This window comes from Vidua macroura, chromosome 11 (assembly GCF_024509145.1).
Source record: "Vidua macroura isolate BioBank_ID:100142 chromosome 11, ASM2450914v1, whole genome shotgun sequence".
In the NCBI taxonomy this organism is placed as follows: domain Eukaryota; kingdom Metazoa; phylum Chordata; class Aves; order Passeriformes; family Viduidae; genus Vidua; species Vidua macroura.
Genome location: NC_071581.1, coordinates 15984227 through 15999706, shown reverse-complemented (window position 1 = coordinate 15999706; position 15480 = coordinate 15984227). Strand labels below are relative to the sequence as shown.

General features: G+C 56.7%; 1 protein-coding gene across 5 annotated transcripts in view; it reads left to right on the top strand.

The window, feature by feature from the left end:
* The window catches only part of RIPOR1 (RHO family interacting cell polarization regulator 1), a 32047-nt gene extending 21097 nt beyond the window's left edge, over positions 1 to 10950 (top strand). For 4 of the 5 annotated variants that reach the window (XM_053987562.1, XM_053987559.1, XM_053987563.1 and 1 more), the window contains 20 exons: positions 1199 to 1348; positions 1670 to 1748; positions 2057 to 2080; positions 2556 to 2609; positions 2689 to 2841; positions 2930 to 2993; positions 3080 to 3123; positions 3329 to 3454; positions 3746 to 3894; positions 4092 to 4221; positions 5303 to 6115; positions 6404 to 6543; positions 6851 to 7025; positions 7174 to 7309; positions 7480 to 7641; positions 7779 to 7937; positions 8292 to 8488; positions 8594 to 8677; positions 8876 to 8966; positions 9971 to 10950. In XM_053987562.1, the coding sequence (XP_053843537.1) occupies positions 1199 to 1348; positions 1670 to 1748; positions 2057 to 2080; positions 2556 to 2609; positions 2689 to 2841; positions 2930 to 2993; positions 3080 to 3123; positions 3329 to 3454; positions 3746 to 3894; positions 4092 to 4221; positions 5303 to 6115; positions 6404 to 6543; positions 6851 to 7025; positions 7174 to 7309; positions 7480 to 7641; positions 7779 to 7937; positions 8292 to 8488; positions 8594 to 8677; positions 8876 to 8966; positions 9971 to 10068 (3028 nt within the window). In that variant the 3' untranslated portion in view covers positions 10069 to 10950. Of the gene's footprint in view, positions 1 to 1198; positions 1349 to 1669; positions 1749 to 2056; positions 2081 to 2555; positions 2610 to 2688; positions 2842 to 2929; positions 2994 to 3079; positions 3124 to 3328; positions 3455 to 3745; positions 3895 to 4091; positions 4222 to 5302; positions 6116 to 6403; positions 6544 to 6850; positions 7026 to 7173; positions 7310 to 7479; positions 7642 to 7778; positions 7938 to 8291; positions 8489 to 8593; positions 8678 to 8875; positions 8967 to 9185; positions 9250 to 9970 lie in introns of all 5 variants that reach the window. The other variant, XM_053987560.1, reaches the window with a different exon arrangement.
* Positions 10951 to 15480: the final 4530 nt, after the last annotated feature.

Below are 15480 nucleotides of genomic sequence, written 5' to 3'. Positions count from 1 at the left end.
CTCCATCCTCTCCATCCACTGGTGATGTTATGGTCCCTTCATACCCTTCCTCCTCCTCTCTGCTGAGCATCCCCACGTGCTGCACTTCCCCACCAACCCTCTCTGCACCATCCCGAGCTCCTGGCTACTGTCTTGCTGGTAGTTCTTGGGTAGCAGGCAGAGCCTCCCTGTGCTCTGACCTCCCGCCCTGCTCAGCTCTGTCCCCAAGTCCTGTCCAGCCTCTGGGCCAAGTGACACTTTCCAGGTCACCAACACACCTCTGATGATTTGTGGGTACCAGAGGGGGCCCCTTAGAGACAGAGAAGAGGGAGGACTTTTAGATGCCTGCAACCAAGTGGTTGCCAGGGAGATGCTTGTGGGAGATGCCTCCAGGGACCTTGGAGGGTGGGAAGGAAAAGGAATGGTGGAAATTAGGTGCTTACCCATCTCTTGGGAGGAGGCCAAGACATTCATTTCCCCACCAATGATTCGGGGAAGTCTTTTGGTCACTTCTGTGAAGAGCAGAACAGGATGGGAGGTACAGCCTGAGGCTGGGAAATGAGGAGCCCATGGTGTCTCCTGGGCACTGGTGGCGCGACGATGCTTGGGAAGGAGGAAGGGAAGAGCCGGTCTGAGCGAGGCGTTGCTGGGCTGGGGAGTGACTCCATTGCACAAGGCAGGAAGGGTGGTGTTCAGGTCCCAGCGCTGGGTCGGCATCCCGCGGGTCGGCTGGGGGAGGCAGCTCCATCCAGCAGGTTTGGTGACACCTGGAGAGGCACAGCATCAGTGAGCATGTCCCTGCCCCACGTCGCTGTGCTGGGTGATGAGGTGACAGGGCTGCTGGTCCCCAGGATGCTCCCGTGCTGGATTGGGATCCTTGCCTGGAAGCACAGGGTGGCATTTTTCACCCTCCCAGAGGGAGCACCTCTATGCCCCTGGCAACCTGGGTGCTGGGATGGAGCCGAGCATGCCTCCTTTAGAGGGCAACCAGGGCTGGAGATGTCCCCATGGACCCTTCAGGAATTCAGTTTGACTCCAGCTGGTGCCATCTTCCTTTGTCTTGTCTCCCCCTCAGCTGGCACCAGGGACCTGGTGGACCTGGCCCAGTGGACCTGGCCTCCATTGCAGAGATCACCCTTTTCTAGAGACAGGTGCCTGGCTGGCTGGGGCACCCAGAAGGACCCTGGTGCTGTGTGCTGATCCCAGACTCTCTCCCCAGGAATCTCTCACCTTTCACCCCCACTGTCTCCCGCAAGACTGGCTCCAGGGTCAGTAGGATGTTCTCAATGTCCCACAAGTCCCCACCACCTAAGGTGCCTCAGCCCAACCGCCTGGACGAGGTGTACGAAGCTCTCAAGAAGGGCCTGACGTAAGTGCTGGGTGGGTGGAGGCAGAGAGCTCCTGAGGGGCATAGGGACAGCTTGTGACGTGGCTTGGGATCGGCAGCTCTCTGCTCCCAGCAGACAGGGACATGCCAGGTCTCTTGGGCATGTTGCCTTGATGTCCCAGATTGTGTGGGGTCCCACATCCCACTATATCCCATGTACAGGCATGTATGGGTTCCCACACCTGTGTGTTGGAACAGGGAGTGGGGATGTGTTGCCATGTGTGCTGGGTTGGTGTGGGCTGTGGGGAGCAGGAGCCCTGGACAGAGCATCCCAACCTGACACCATGGTGTGGTTGCCCCCAGAGCCTACCTGGAGGTGCACCAGCTGGAACTAGAGAAGCTCAGCACACAGATCCGTGAGTCCAAGAGGAATTCACGCCTGGTGAGTGCTGCTTGGGAAGAGCCTTATGGGGAGTGGTGCCTTGGGTAAACACCTGGGGTTGTGGGCACAGCTGGGACAACCTGTGGTCCATCTATGCCTGGGGCAGAGCCTGTTTCTGTGGGGTTGTAGGGGCCAGCCCAGGCTCTGGTGTTGGGGCTCCCATCCCATCCTCTGTCATGTATTCTCCAGCCCTGGCTGGGAGTTGTCCCGCTGCTGTGCTGTGGGTGGTGGGTGCCATGTGCTGGGTCTTCTTTGGGTGGGCAGAGCTGGCTTTGTGCTATGTCTTATCACTCTCATCTTTCCTCCAGGGCTTTCTCTACGATCTGGATAAGGTAAGCGGGATAAGTGTCTCATCCCCCTTGTATTCCCTGTCCTGGTGCCTGGGATGTGCTACTGCCAGCCCCGCTCCGCTAGCACTGCCCTGCTGCCTTGTCCCCTGGGAAGGAGAGGGTCTGGGGCTCCATAGGCAGGGTAGCCCAGGTGGGCAGGGGATGAAGCAGAGATGATCTTGTAACCCCTTTCAGGCAAACAGAAGCTGTTGTGAGTGAATGCAGGGCATGGGTTAGCTCACAGGCTGGGAAAAAAAAGCACCCTGGAGCCTAGCATGGCTCCTGGAGGACCTTCTGCTACACAGGAGTCTGGAGGAGGCTGCACCACGTGGGTGCTTCCCACTGGCTGCCAGCCTGCAGCTCCCAGGCAGGACCCACCCCAGCCTCAGCGCAGGGGACGCAGAGGCCACATCCTGACCTGTGGCTCCTCCACGGAGGGGCTGCGCTGCCGCTCACACCATCTCCTCTGCTTTTCCAGCAAGTGAAGTCAATCGAGCGCTTCCTGCGTCGCCTGGAGTTTCATGCCAGCAAGGTGAGAGCTGGGGCAGTGCTGGGGTGGCCGTGCTGTCCCCAGCCCTGCACCTCACTGCAGCTCGGGCCTGTCCTTGCAGATAGATGAGCTGTATGAGGCTTACTGCATCCAGCGGCGGCTCCGTGATGGAGCCCACAACATGGTCAAGGCTTACAGCACAGGCTCGCCAGGCAGCCGGGAGGCACGCGAGAGCCTGGCCGAGGCCAGCAAGGGCTACAAGGAGTACACAGAGGTGAGGCAGCTGGCTCGCTGGGCTGGCAGGGTGCTGACTCCATGGGTGGCTGCTCATGGGTCCTGTCCATCCATCTGTCTGTTCCCAGAACATGTGTCTGTTGGAGAATGAGCTGGAGAGCCAGCTGGGCGAGTTCCACATCCGGATGAAAGGTACCATGTCCTGCTCCATCCCTGTCCTGCTGCCTGCCTGCCTGCCTGCCTGCTGCCTGCTGACGCCCCTCTGCCTTCTCTTGCAGGATTGGCAGGCTTTGCCCGGCTTTGTGCTGGTGACCAGTATGAGGTTGGTGGGACCATATGGGTTGGGTTCTGCTCTTCCTCTGCCCTGTTATCCTTGGGGTGTCTGAGGGGTGTAGGTGGGTGCTGGCGTGGAGGGCATGTTGCAGGGTGGTGGTGGGTGGCATGTGTCCATGGCCATGCCTAGGGACAGAGAGCACCCATCACCTTGGGGTGGTGTCTCTCCCACACCCATACCTCTGCATCCCCAGATCTTCATGAAGTATGGACGGCAGCGGTGGAAGCTGCGAGGGCGCATTGAGGTGAACAGCAAGCAGGTGTGGGACAGCGAGGAGATGGTTTTCTTGCCCCTCGTCACTGAGTTCCTCTCCATCAAGGTATAGTGTATAAAAGGACAGGGATGGGGTTGGCCCAGCTATCTCCCTGCGTCATAGAGTCATTTAGGTCAGAAAAGACTTCTGTGATCATCAGGTCTAACTGTTAACCCAGAACTGTCAATCCCACCATTAAACTGTGTCCCTAAGTGCCGCATCCACATGTTTTTTGAACATTTTCGGGGATGGTGATTGCACCACTTCCCAGGGCTTTCTTCCAGCACCTCACCTAAACATCACCCTCACTGGCCCATGGTTTCATTTCCTCCTCTCCTTTCTCTCCTCCTTCTCCAGGTGACGGAGCTAAAGAGCCTGGCCAACCACGTTGTGGTGGGCAATGTGTCCTGTGAGACCAAGGACCTCTTTGCAGCTCTGCCCCAGGTAGTGGCTGTGGATATTAATGACCTGGGCACCCTCAAACTCAGCCTGGAGGTGACCTGGAAGTGAGTACCTCAGTAGGCATTGCTGGTGGCAGATGACAGTGCAGGGGATGCCCAGCAAGAGATTACCCACCCCAGGCTGTCTCCAGTAAAAACTGGGCTGTAATTATAGAAAACCAGAGCTGGTCTGGAGGGGGTCCTGGTGTCTTGAGACCTCCAGGGCTGGTGCATACCCCTCACCTCCTTGCTGTCCTCCCCAGCCCCTTTGACAAGGACGACCAGCCCTCGGCAGCCAGCACTGTCAACAAGGCTTCCACGGTGAACAAGAGGTTCTCCACCTACAACCAGAGTCCGCCTGACACGCCGTCCCTGAGGGAGCAGGCATTCTATGTAAGTGTGCACCAGGCAGGGCTGCTCAGGAGACATGGCCAGTGGAGGGGTCCACACAGGGATGTGCCTAGGCAACATCTGAGAGGGTGGCACAGCTCAGGAATGGGTAGGCAGCTCCTTCCTCTCCAGCCATCCCACCAGGACTCCCCAGTACCGGCACCTGCTCCTCCCTCCCACGTTCACAGCTCCTCTTCTCTCTGCCCAAGAGCCCGGAGCGGGCGGCTGACAAGCGTGGTTGGTCCTTGCTGGACATCTTTCGGGAGACACTCTTCGAGAAGCTGTCTCAGAGCTGCTCCTGCGGCGATGTCTCCTCGGCCGAGCTCGGGAGATGGCCGCAGCAGGGCCGCGTAAGTGCGGGGCTGGAGCAGGCCAGCAGCTTAGCCCAGCGCTGTGGCCATCCCACTGTAGCTGTAGCCGGTCCTTGTCTCCTACTCACTATCCCTCGCTGATGCCCAAAGGCCTGATTCTGCCAGGCTGGGTCTAGCTGGTCCTGCAGAGCTAGTCCCCAAGCTAGGTGAGCCTGGGTTCACCCCTGTGCAAGAGCTGGCTATTAGTGAGTAGATAGCTTCTCTGTGTCCCCGTGCTGGTGGCATTGGTGTGGTACTGGTGATGGTGCTGGTGAAATGGTGCTGGTGTGGCACTGGTGTGATGCTGTCATGGTGTGACTAACATGGAATTGGTGTGGCATCGGTTCAGTGATGGTGAACCACAAAATTGGTGTGGTGGCCAGTGTTGTACCCACCAGCTGGTGCTGGAGCTGTTGCTGTCCTTGCAGCCATGGTGGTTAGTGTCCTTGGCTCCATGTGTTGCATCCCACTGTGCCGAGGGACTGCTGGCACCCCAAGGCTCCAGGACATATGGGGCTGTTCATGGGGAGCTGGATTGCCTGCTGGCATTGGGTGGGATCCAGAGCTGGAACCTGCCAGGTGTTTGCTGGCCATCCTGCTGTGTCAGCAGAGCCATGGCAGCCTCAGTGCCTTCCAGCTCAGATCGATCCTGCCCCTGCTTGACACACAGACAGCTGGAGGAGATGGGGCAGCAGGAGCAGGGTCTCAGCTGACACCATTCTCCCCCTCTCCAGAACATGCTGCGGCGCCAAGAGGAGCTGGAGAACGGCACAGCCTGGTCCATCTCCTCTGAGTCCTCAGATGACTCCTCCAGCCCCCAGCTGTCCAGCAGTGCCCGCCATGCCACACACAAGCCCATCGTGCAGCCTGAGGTGCAGGCCTCCGCCCCTGCCATCGAGATCTCCTTCTCTCATCAACCAGAGGAAGCTGACGCCGTGCTTGGGGCCAGTGGCAGCAGTGTCCCCTCTGCTGGGAGCCAGCTGGAGGAGCCAAGCAGCCATAAGAAGGAGACAGTGGCCAATGGGCATGTGCCCTACTCCCGGACTCTGAGCCACATCAGTGAGGCCAGTGTGGATGCCACGATGGAAATCAAGACTGTGGAGAGCCCTTGGGAGCCTGTGCCCAGCACAGAGGACACAGGGATGGGCAAGCAAGATGACCACCCTCTGCCTGGTGCTGCAGTGGCAGCTGCTGTGGCAGGGCAGGACAGGGCCACTGAGGCCAAACCTCGTGCCTCCGTGGCATGGGCCACCTCCTGCGAGGAGGAGGCTGGCAGTGCAGAGCCAGTGCAGAGCCAGGCGCCAGCACAGAGTGACTATGGCACTGGGATCCCTACAGCACTGGCACAAGCCTCTGCAGAAGAGAGGCCCATCCCAACCCCATCACTGCCCACCAGCATCCCTGAGGTGCCACGGGGGAAGATGGTGGATTCAGGTCTGGAGGAGGCAATTGGCCTCCTGGGCTCAGCTCTGGATGACTATCGGGGACAGTTCCCAGAGCTGCAGCCCCTGGAACGGGAGCTCAAACGTCTGGAGGAGATGCTGCTGGTGAGGGACTCCCAGGGGTGTCATGGGGTGAGGGTAACAGGATCATCCTGGCTGGTAGTGCCTGGGGTTGATGGGGACAGGGCCAGCCATGGTGGCAGTGCTCAGAGGCAATGGACACAATACCATCCCTGCTGGCAGTGCCCAGGGGTGATGGGGATGGGGCCAACCCTGCTGGCAGTGCCCAGGGGTGATGAGGATGGGGCCATCCATGATGGCATAGCCTGGTGGGTGGCAGGGCTGTCTTGGCTGGTGAGCCAAGATCCAACTCCACCATGCCTTCCTCCACAGCAGAAGCAAGGCGTCTTCCTCAGCCGGGCCTCCAGCATCAGCCTGACAGTGGAGCATGCGCTGGAGAGCTTCAGCTTCCTCAACACCTCTGACATGGAGGACTCAGAGGGCTCTGAGGAGGAGCCTCTCCAAGATGAGAGGTGCACAGTGGGGCTCATGGCATGGGGCACTGGGCAGGAGATGGCTTTGGGACAGTTGGAATGGGGGATGTTCAAGGGTGCCCAAGCATATTTAGACCTGTTCATTACAGCTTAGGGAAGGTCTAGGTCAAGAACCAGCAGTACCTGGTCCTTCTGGTGGCATAATGTCACCCTGTAGCTCTCCATAGGGGTGGGCTAGAGGCAGTCCTTGTACTCCTGGGACTTGTCCTCTGCCCTGTGGGTGGGGAAGGGCCAGATCCAGGTGTCCTGTGCTGACCCACTGCCTTGATCTCTCCCTGGCTTGCAGGAGGGCTGGCAGAGCCCTGCGCAGCACCAGAGCCCCCAGCGCTGGCGAGATGGGGGCAGATGACACCGGAATGTGCAGTGGTTCTGAGGCCAGCACTGACCCCATGAGCACCGGCAATGAGTTCCTGGATAAGGCTCTGGTGCTTCACCTCAACAACTGCAACCGGCTGCTGCTGGTGAGGACCAGGGTGGGATACGGCAGCAGGGGACACCCTGGGGTGGGCTGTATGTAGCCCCTTGAAGGGGGCCTTGCAGTAGCCTGGAGGCTGTGATGTGGGCAGTGAGCTCTGTCCCTGAAGTCCCTGGTTTGGCTGTGCCTTGCAGAAGCTGGGCACCTTTGGTCCTCTGCGGTGCCAGGAGATGTATGCCCTGGACAGGCTGCTGCGGGAGTCACAGGTGCTGGAGATCGTGTGCCAGCTGACGGAGGAGCGCGCAGGAGCAGCCAGCTCAGCCGCTGATGGTAAAGAAACACAGCTGAGGGGACCCTCTTGTGCCATCCTGGAGGCTGTGTGAAGCCTGTGTCCCCTTGTGGGCATGGCTGGGCAGCGATGGACCATGCCAGACAGAGGGCAGGAGTCACCTGCCTGCTGCCATGGCCTCAGGGAGGTCTGACAGTGTCTGTCCCCACAGTGGTGCAGTTCTCAACACGGAAGGAGGGCGTGCTGCCCCTTTGGGACCTGTGTGTGGAAGTGCCCAATGTCTACACCTGCCCTGTGGAGCGGTTCCTGCAGGTGCTCAGTGCCCAGTATGCAGCTCCCATCAGCGAGCAGCACTCTGGTTTGGCTGATACTGGTGAGTGGGTGCCCAGGGGTGTTTGGGGAGTTGCCAGCCTCACTCAGTGACCATGAGTGGGAGGATATGTGTGCCAGGAGCTCCACAGAGGGATGACCATGGCTGCTGCACACTGTGATCCTGATTCTTTCCCACAGTGTGTGTGAAACTGGTGGAGGAGGTGCTGAATCGGCGGCTGCCCCGGCGGCCTGGCAGCGCCCAGAGCGAGCAGGTCACCATCTTCCAATACTGGAGCCACTTTGAGTCACTTGGTCCCCTGGTGCTTGACACTTATATGATGGAGCTGGCAGAGGAAGGTGGGTGTCCTCCCACCCTTCTTAAGTCCTGGGATGGGGTGCCAGAGTATCACCATAGTGATTGATCACCCTGCAGCAGTGCCATGACCATTCTGGGGCATCACTAAGAGGCTCAGCCATCCTTGGGTTAGGCAAGTCAGTCTGATGCAGAGTGTAGCCCAGTCCCATGCTGCCTTCCATATCCTTGCTGTAGGTCCCCCAGTGTCTTGGGGAGCAATTCCATTCATTGGCACATTGTGTGGGGCCCACTCTGCCCAGCATGGATCCAAGGTGCCCAGGGAGGGGTGGCAGGGGTGTGGGGGCAGTGCTGTGCGACTCCCCACACCTGCGACTCCCCACACCTGCTTCCCGCAGCACTGCTGGCACAGAACCTCAACTCGGACGACCAGGACGTGGTGCTGCGTGCCCTGAAGCGCATGCCCGAGGGCCGCCTGAAGAAGGAGGGGCTGAAGGCGCTGAGCCTGCTCCTCGTGGAGGGCAACAGCAAGGTGGTGAGCGCCGTGTCAGCCCAGCTCCGCAGCCTGGCAGAAAACCCCCGCTTCCGCCAACGGGTACGTGCTGGGCAAGCCAGGGATGACGTGGGCTGGTGCCACAGCCCCGGGGTGCTGCCCCTGTTCTGCTACAGATGGTGGCACTGATTCCCCCATCTCCCCCAGGCCCTCGTGTGTTTCCTGGAGCAGCTGGAGGATGAGGAGGTGCAGACACGTGTGGCAGGGTGTGCAGCGCTGGGCTGCTTGAAGGTGAGGGATGTGTGGGGAGGAGGCAGCAGGGCTGTATGTTCCAGGGGAAGAGGAAACACAATGAGGAGGAAAAGAAAGAGGATGAGGGGCTTTTCTGCACCATGGGGCTGCAGCGCCCTGTGCTACCTTCCCCATCTGGCTGTGTTCCTGCTCCAACCCTGACAGTCAAAACTCATTTCCTTGTTCTTTCTCCTGCAGGCCAAGGAGAGCATCGAGCAGCTGGTTTACCTGTGCCAAACCGACAAAGAGCCTGTGCGGGAGGCAGCCAAGCAGAGCCTGATGCTGTGTGGTGAGTGTCTGGCTGCTTCTCTGCTTGCTCCCCACCGACAGCATCCCAAGTGGCATCTCCTGGTGCCAGCAGTGCCCAAGGGAGATGGGGCTCCATGGCTAGCCCACGCACTCTGGTTCATCCCGCCCTGAGCTCTGCCAGGCAAGAGCAAGCTGGCAGCGAGGGCCAGGAATCCTGTAGCCACAGCACTAAGCTTGGTTGTTATTTATTATTTGCTAGATGGCCCTGAGAGAACCATCTGAGTGTGTTTCTAGGCCTCCAGATCGTGGCAGCTGCTGCACAGGTTGGGACACGTGAGCTGTCCTCGTACCCCTTGTCCCTGCTCTGGCTGCTTTGCTCACGAATGTCTCTGTCTTAGAGCCTGTCAGCTGTGTCACATTTTGGAGTCTGTGTGTCTTGGTTGTTGATAGTGCACATCCCACTGGCACCCTGACACATGTAGATGCCTTTTGTCCTATGTCCCAGCAGATTGTCCATGTCACCATCTCTTGCTGGGGATGGCCGCTGTGGGCAGATGCACAGGCAGAGCTCAGAGTGAGCCTGTAGCACGGATGTGTGCATCTCTGTGTGTGCCTGGGGGTTCTGGGGGAGCCCTTGCAAACCCCTTGCCAGTGCATGCAGATGGGCACAGCTGTTGTAGCCACCGGAGCTGGCACAGCCCTGAGCACTGGTACCTTGGTCCCAGGTAAGGCTCTCCACAAGCCAACAGTCCTGCAGCTTGCAGAAATATGGGTTAAGCCTGTCCCACACGGGCAGCCGAGAATGGGATTTGCAACCTCTGAATCAGGAGCTCTGGGGACTTTTTGATCCAGAACCCAGCTGGGACCTGCCCAGGGGTGTGCAGTAGAGAACAAGAGAGGTTTCCATGCTGTGGCCATAGCACGCAGGCTCAGCTCTACCAGGTATTAGGCCTGTTTCCCTGGAAAGGCCAGGGTAGGTGGCCAGGATTGGCAGGGGACAGAACTTCTGCAGTTTGTATCACTGACCGTGGCATGTACTTGCAGGGGAAGACGGTAAATCAGCTCACCGGCGACTGGAGGAGACCCTGGATAGCCTCCCACGGATCTTTGCACCAGCCAGCATGGCCAGTACAGCTTTCTGAGACCCACGCACACCCACCTGCCATCCCTGAGGGCAAAGGCACTGCTGGGCCACCCGGGCTTGCACGGACTGGGGACCCGGCAGCTCCGCTCCCGGCAGCACACCACAGTATTACCCCACCCGCCGGCAGCTCGCCATGGCCGCACACTGCCTTACGGAGCACCGCTTCCCTGTCCCCGGCCACCGGCCCCACGGGTGCCACCTCCACACCACTGGGCAGGGGGCTCGCTGCACATCCCACCCTCTGATCGCTATTTAAAGTACCCAGGGAGTCCACCCTTCCTGCCCCCCTCGTCCACTACAGCTGCCAGGACTGGGGTGGCAGGGAGAGGTACCAGATTTCTCTGCCTCCTCTTGCCTTCCTCTTGCTTGAGGGCATGCGCCCTGTCCCGGAAGGACCTGGAAGGACCTGCACTTTGGAAACCTCGCTGTTTCTTTCCGGGAGCTGTCAGGGCCATGGGGACTGCTGCCCTCTGCCACCTGGAGTCCCCAGGACTTAAATAAAATGAAATATAAGATATTAATATATTCTGCTGGCGTTTCTTCTTTCCAGCTCCACGTGCTCCTGTCCCTCCCTGGCTTGTGGCTTTAGGGAGTGTAGTGAGATGTGGCCTCAGCCCAGAGCCTTTCCTGGCCTGTTGGAAAGAGCTGTGGAGGGCAGGGGCAGGAGGAGCGATAGAGGGATGGACAGACGGATGGACAGAAGCTGCCACCTTTTTTGTTTGTTTGTTTTGTTTTATTTTATTTTTTATTTACAGATTTTTGCAGAAAAACAAAAGCAAAAAATTCTTTTCTATATTGTCTCTATAAATCTATATATAATGTAATTACAGAGAATGACTAATTTTGATTTTAAAGCAGAAATAAAAACCTTTAAAGAGCATTGGTGTCACTGTAAGGGTGTTTCTTTGGCCCCAGTGCCCTGGGGCAGGGCAAGTTGGGTGTCAGCATAATTGCCTAGAGGGCGACAGGGGATGTCATGGGAAATAATTGTGATTTCTGGCCCTGGAACTCAGCCAAACGTTGCCAAGATTTGGCTGCTGGGCATGGGATGCATCACCCAAGGTAGAAGGAGGTGGCCACACATGATGGGGGCCACCAAAACCAGGGCTGCCCTGGGAAAGGAAACCGCCGTGTGTGTGTGTAAATCCACACGTTCCCCATCTCCAGCTGCTGTTCATTATCTAGGCCCTGACTTCCAGTTTGGACCAGTAAGGACCCATGTCCAGCACTGGAAGCAGATTGCAGCAGCTGTAGTGGCCAGGCCATGTTCCCAAATGTTCCCACTCCGGATGGGTGTGACAGGGAATGCTAAACCACCCTATGAGCTGCTGTGCCTAACTGGCTGTGCCTTGTCCCAGGATATCCGCTGTCCCCACCTCACTGTGTGAGGGACACACCACTGGGCTGGGAGGGAGGCTGCTCTCTGCGTCCCCTCTTGCTGCTCGTCCCTCACCACATTCCCTGAGGCTGGAGGTTTTTTGGAGGTTTTTGTGCCCCTCCTGTGCAGTTCCTCAGCACCAACGAGCTGCTGGATTTTTGGAAGCTTGCTGTGAAGGAAGCACTGTTTCCTCTGGCTCTCCCAGGAACTTTGCCCTCTTGGTGGCTGTCACAACATGGTGCAGCAGCATGGTGGTGGCCACCTCCCTGACACTCACAACACGATTGGTTCTCACTGCTTTTATTAAATTTCCTGAGTTCAGTAGCCTTCGCAGCATGTGGCTGGTGACATAAAGCCTATTGCCCCACCAAGGAGGAGGTGGCATCAAGCTACAAAGTGCATGGGAGAGCACTGGGTCTTGTGCCACCTCCTGATTGGGCTGGGCAGAAAGGGGGGATCCTGGATATTTCTGCCTGCAGCACGAAGTAGGGCTGCTGGGGCACTTGCACCTATACCCTGCATGGTGTCACTGTGGGGCTGGGAGCCTCCAGAACTGCTCCCCCTCTCTCTGTGATGTGTCTCTGTGGTTTCACTGGTGATTTTTCTTAAGCTTGTATTGTTTGCCTTTCTCTTCTCAAACCCTGCCCATCACCTTCTGGTGGTTTAAATCCCTGAACATCCACCATGACGGTGCACCTGGGGAAGAATAACTCCATGCACCAGTACTTGATGGGGGCCAACCTGCTGGGAAGCAGCTCTGCAGAGAAGGACCAGGGAGTCTCGGTGGACAAGAAGCTGTCCCTTAGCCAGCAGTGTGCCATGGGAACCAAGAAGGTCACTGGTATCCTGGGATGCATTAGGAAGATCATTGGCAGCAGGGCAAGATCCTGCCCCTCCACCCCTAGTGAGGCCATATCTGGAATGCTGTGTCCAGTTCTGGGCTCCTCAGTACAAGAGAAACATGGAGTTCTTGGAGCAGATCCAACAGAGGGATACAAAGATGATAAAGGAATTGGAACATCTCTCTTACAAGGGAAGACTGAGGGAGCTGGAGCTGTTCAGCCTTGAGAAGTTATGACTGAGAGGGGAGCTCATCAGTGTTTGTCAGTATCTGCAGGGAGGGTGCCAGAGGATGGATCAGGTTCTGCTCAGTGATGCCCAGCAACAGGACAAGTGGCAATGGGCAGAAACTAATGCACAGGAAGTTTCACATAAAAATGAGGAAGAACAACTTCACTGTGTGGGTGATCACACAAAGGAACAGGTTGCCCAGAGAGGGTGTGGAGTCTCCCTCACTGGTATTAAAAAACCATCTGGACACAATCCTGTCCAATGCCCTCTAGGATGACCCTACTTGAGCAGAGGTGTTGGATCAGATGAGCCATAGTGGTTCCTTCCAACCATACTATTCTGTGATTCTTTACCCCCTGCCAGGCATGGACAAGAACCCCCCTCCCAAGCCTTCATTTTTCCAGCTCTGATGGCAGCTGCTCCAATCCCTTAATCATCTTAGTGGTCTGTATGGTCCTGGGAGGGGAGTAGTTCAGAGCAGCAAAGATGCCCCCAAAGGCACAGAGGCAGGGACATCCCCTCAGTCCTGCCAGCCACCCGTGCCAGAGCAGAGGCACTGTCATCACCAGCAGAACTGGGAATTTATAGTCCCCAGGCCAAGCAAGGCCCATCCATTGGTGCTTTACAGGGTTTCTAAGTACATCCCAAGAGGTTACAGCCTTCACTTCATTCTTCCTCACTGTAGCAGAGCTTTTTGGGGCTGGCTCAGGCAGAATGTAACATGTCATGGTGCATGTGGTCCCATCTGGGACACCCCCTCAGCATGAGCACTTCTGGATGCAGTTTTATCTGCAGATGGGATTGCAGGGAGGGCTAACCAGGGGACACTGCTGCATCACTCATCCCTTAGCCTTCTTCCACCTGCTTTGGGGGGTGGATGAGCTCCAGAAGGGAAGCACAGTGCTTTTCCCAGAGCACTGCATCACACTGTCAGCTTGAGTAGCAAGAGATGAGGTATGTAGGTCCCAGCTGGCACATGCAACTGCAGACAAGAGCACCTGAGAGGTGAAAAGTGGCCATCACCTCTCTCAAATGTTTGGTTTGGTTTCTTTTCCCTTTTCAATAATTGCTGAAGAAAAACCAGCCCAGTGCCCCAGTGGCCAAAGCCATTAATTTAATTCACTCACCTACCTGGGTGTTCTCTTTGCCCTCCCAAAACCTTCCCTGCAGCACAATTCCACTTTCCAAGATAAGCTACACCTTGACTGTAGAGATCAGAGCAGGAAAGCAGACTTCTGTCGGGGTAGGCAGGGAGCTGCAGGACAGGACAACATTACTCTGCTCCTGGAATTGCAAGGAATAATCCCATTATTTATGTGGCTGTAAGAACATGTGGGGAAAAAAACCCTCAGATTAATTTAATAATTTATTGCCCATCTCCTTACTGTTAACGTGTCTGTGCTGGCATTGCCAAAGACCTCTGCCCTATGGACACCACCAGGTCACCTGGAATGGCAGGACTGCCATTTCCACAAGACCAAACTTCAAACAAAAGGTCTTGATTTTCGGACCTCTCAGCTTCATGGGTGAACTCCCTGGGAGCCACTTTCACAGTGCACAGGGACAGACACAGCAGTGCAGAGCACGTTTTGCGGCAGCATTTGTTATTTCAAAAGAGACAGTGTGCCAGCACCACGTTTGTCAGCCAAATCTGTGTCAGCACTTAAAACATCCCCCTCCTGTATGGACGTGCTTGTGCTCAGCAGCTACTTGCTTTTCTTGTAGGAGCTGGAGCCCGTGGGAGGGTGTCTGTGTCACAGTTACATTACCCATGTGCTCTGGTTTGGGGAAGATGTTCCTTTTCCTCCCTTACTGCTGGTTTTGCCTTTTTTTTTTTTTTTTTTCCTTTTAATTGGAAGGGTGCATACAGATTCTGGAGCACTCTGCAGTATCGCTTTTTACCTGCTAGTCTTGGGAAAGTGTCCTGAGGAGCCCCTGAAGATCATTAGCACAATGTTCCCTCCTCTTGCACAGCATCCGGGCTGGTGCAGCTGCCTGGGTTTCACACCAAGAGCAGCCACCAGCCAGAATGATCCCAAGGAGACACTGCCACTTTGAGGCACCACAAGCTCCAATCAGCCCTTGTGTTAGAAATCACTTATATCTTGATGCAAAGTCATTTTTGGAGGTTGCAGTTTATGACTCTCCGGTCTGAGCAAACTTAGTTTGACCTCCCACCTTTTCCCAGGCTTGTGGGAAATCATGTTTCCAAGGCACTCACCGGGGCACTTAGAGATGATTGGAACAGCTAAGCAGCCTGAGCTGAACCACAGCAAAGAAACAGCCTCCTCGTGAGCACTGACGTGTGCTCCTTGCAGGATTGTCAGGCACATCTGTATGGGCTTGTTCTCTAAGGACCACTCCTGGGGCAACACCTGGGGCCTTGTTTCACAGAGAGACCAAATGGTGCTCTACACAGCCTTCAAAATTTAGTTTAATGCTCTCAAGCTCGACTACTGCCTTCCTTAAAGCTGACTTAGAGCGGTGACTCCTGAGGGATTGTGAAAGTGATGGAAGCGCAGAGCTGGAAGGAGGAGGGTGAGCCCACTCAGGGCCTCAGCAAGGTGGTCAGGAGCTCCTTGGCTTCAGTTCTTTCCAGTCTGCTCATGGGCAAGGCGTCTCTGGGAAAAGTCTCAGGCTACTTTTCTAGAAGGATCATCTGCCTCTGGGTGTCTAATTTGGACAGGCTCAGAGATTGATACTCAGGAGCATTCATAGCAAGGACTGAAGCTGGGGATTTGAATTCCCGGCAAATCAGCTCAAAAGCGCCTCCAAGTGAGGAAACCCAGGATCAGTAGGGCAGACCCCCAGCACTCGCTGGTGGATGGCCCGGGACGCTCCTGGCAGGAGAAGTCCACGAATAGGTGCTTGCCAGGAAAAAAAAAACAAACTTATGCTTCCTAAACAGCGACATTCCTACTAGAAAGATGCGACCGTTTGCCATGGAATGGGTCAAACAAA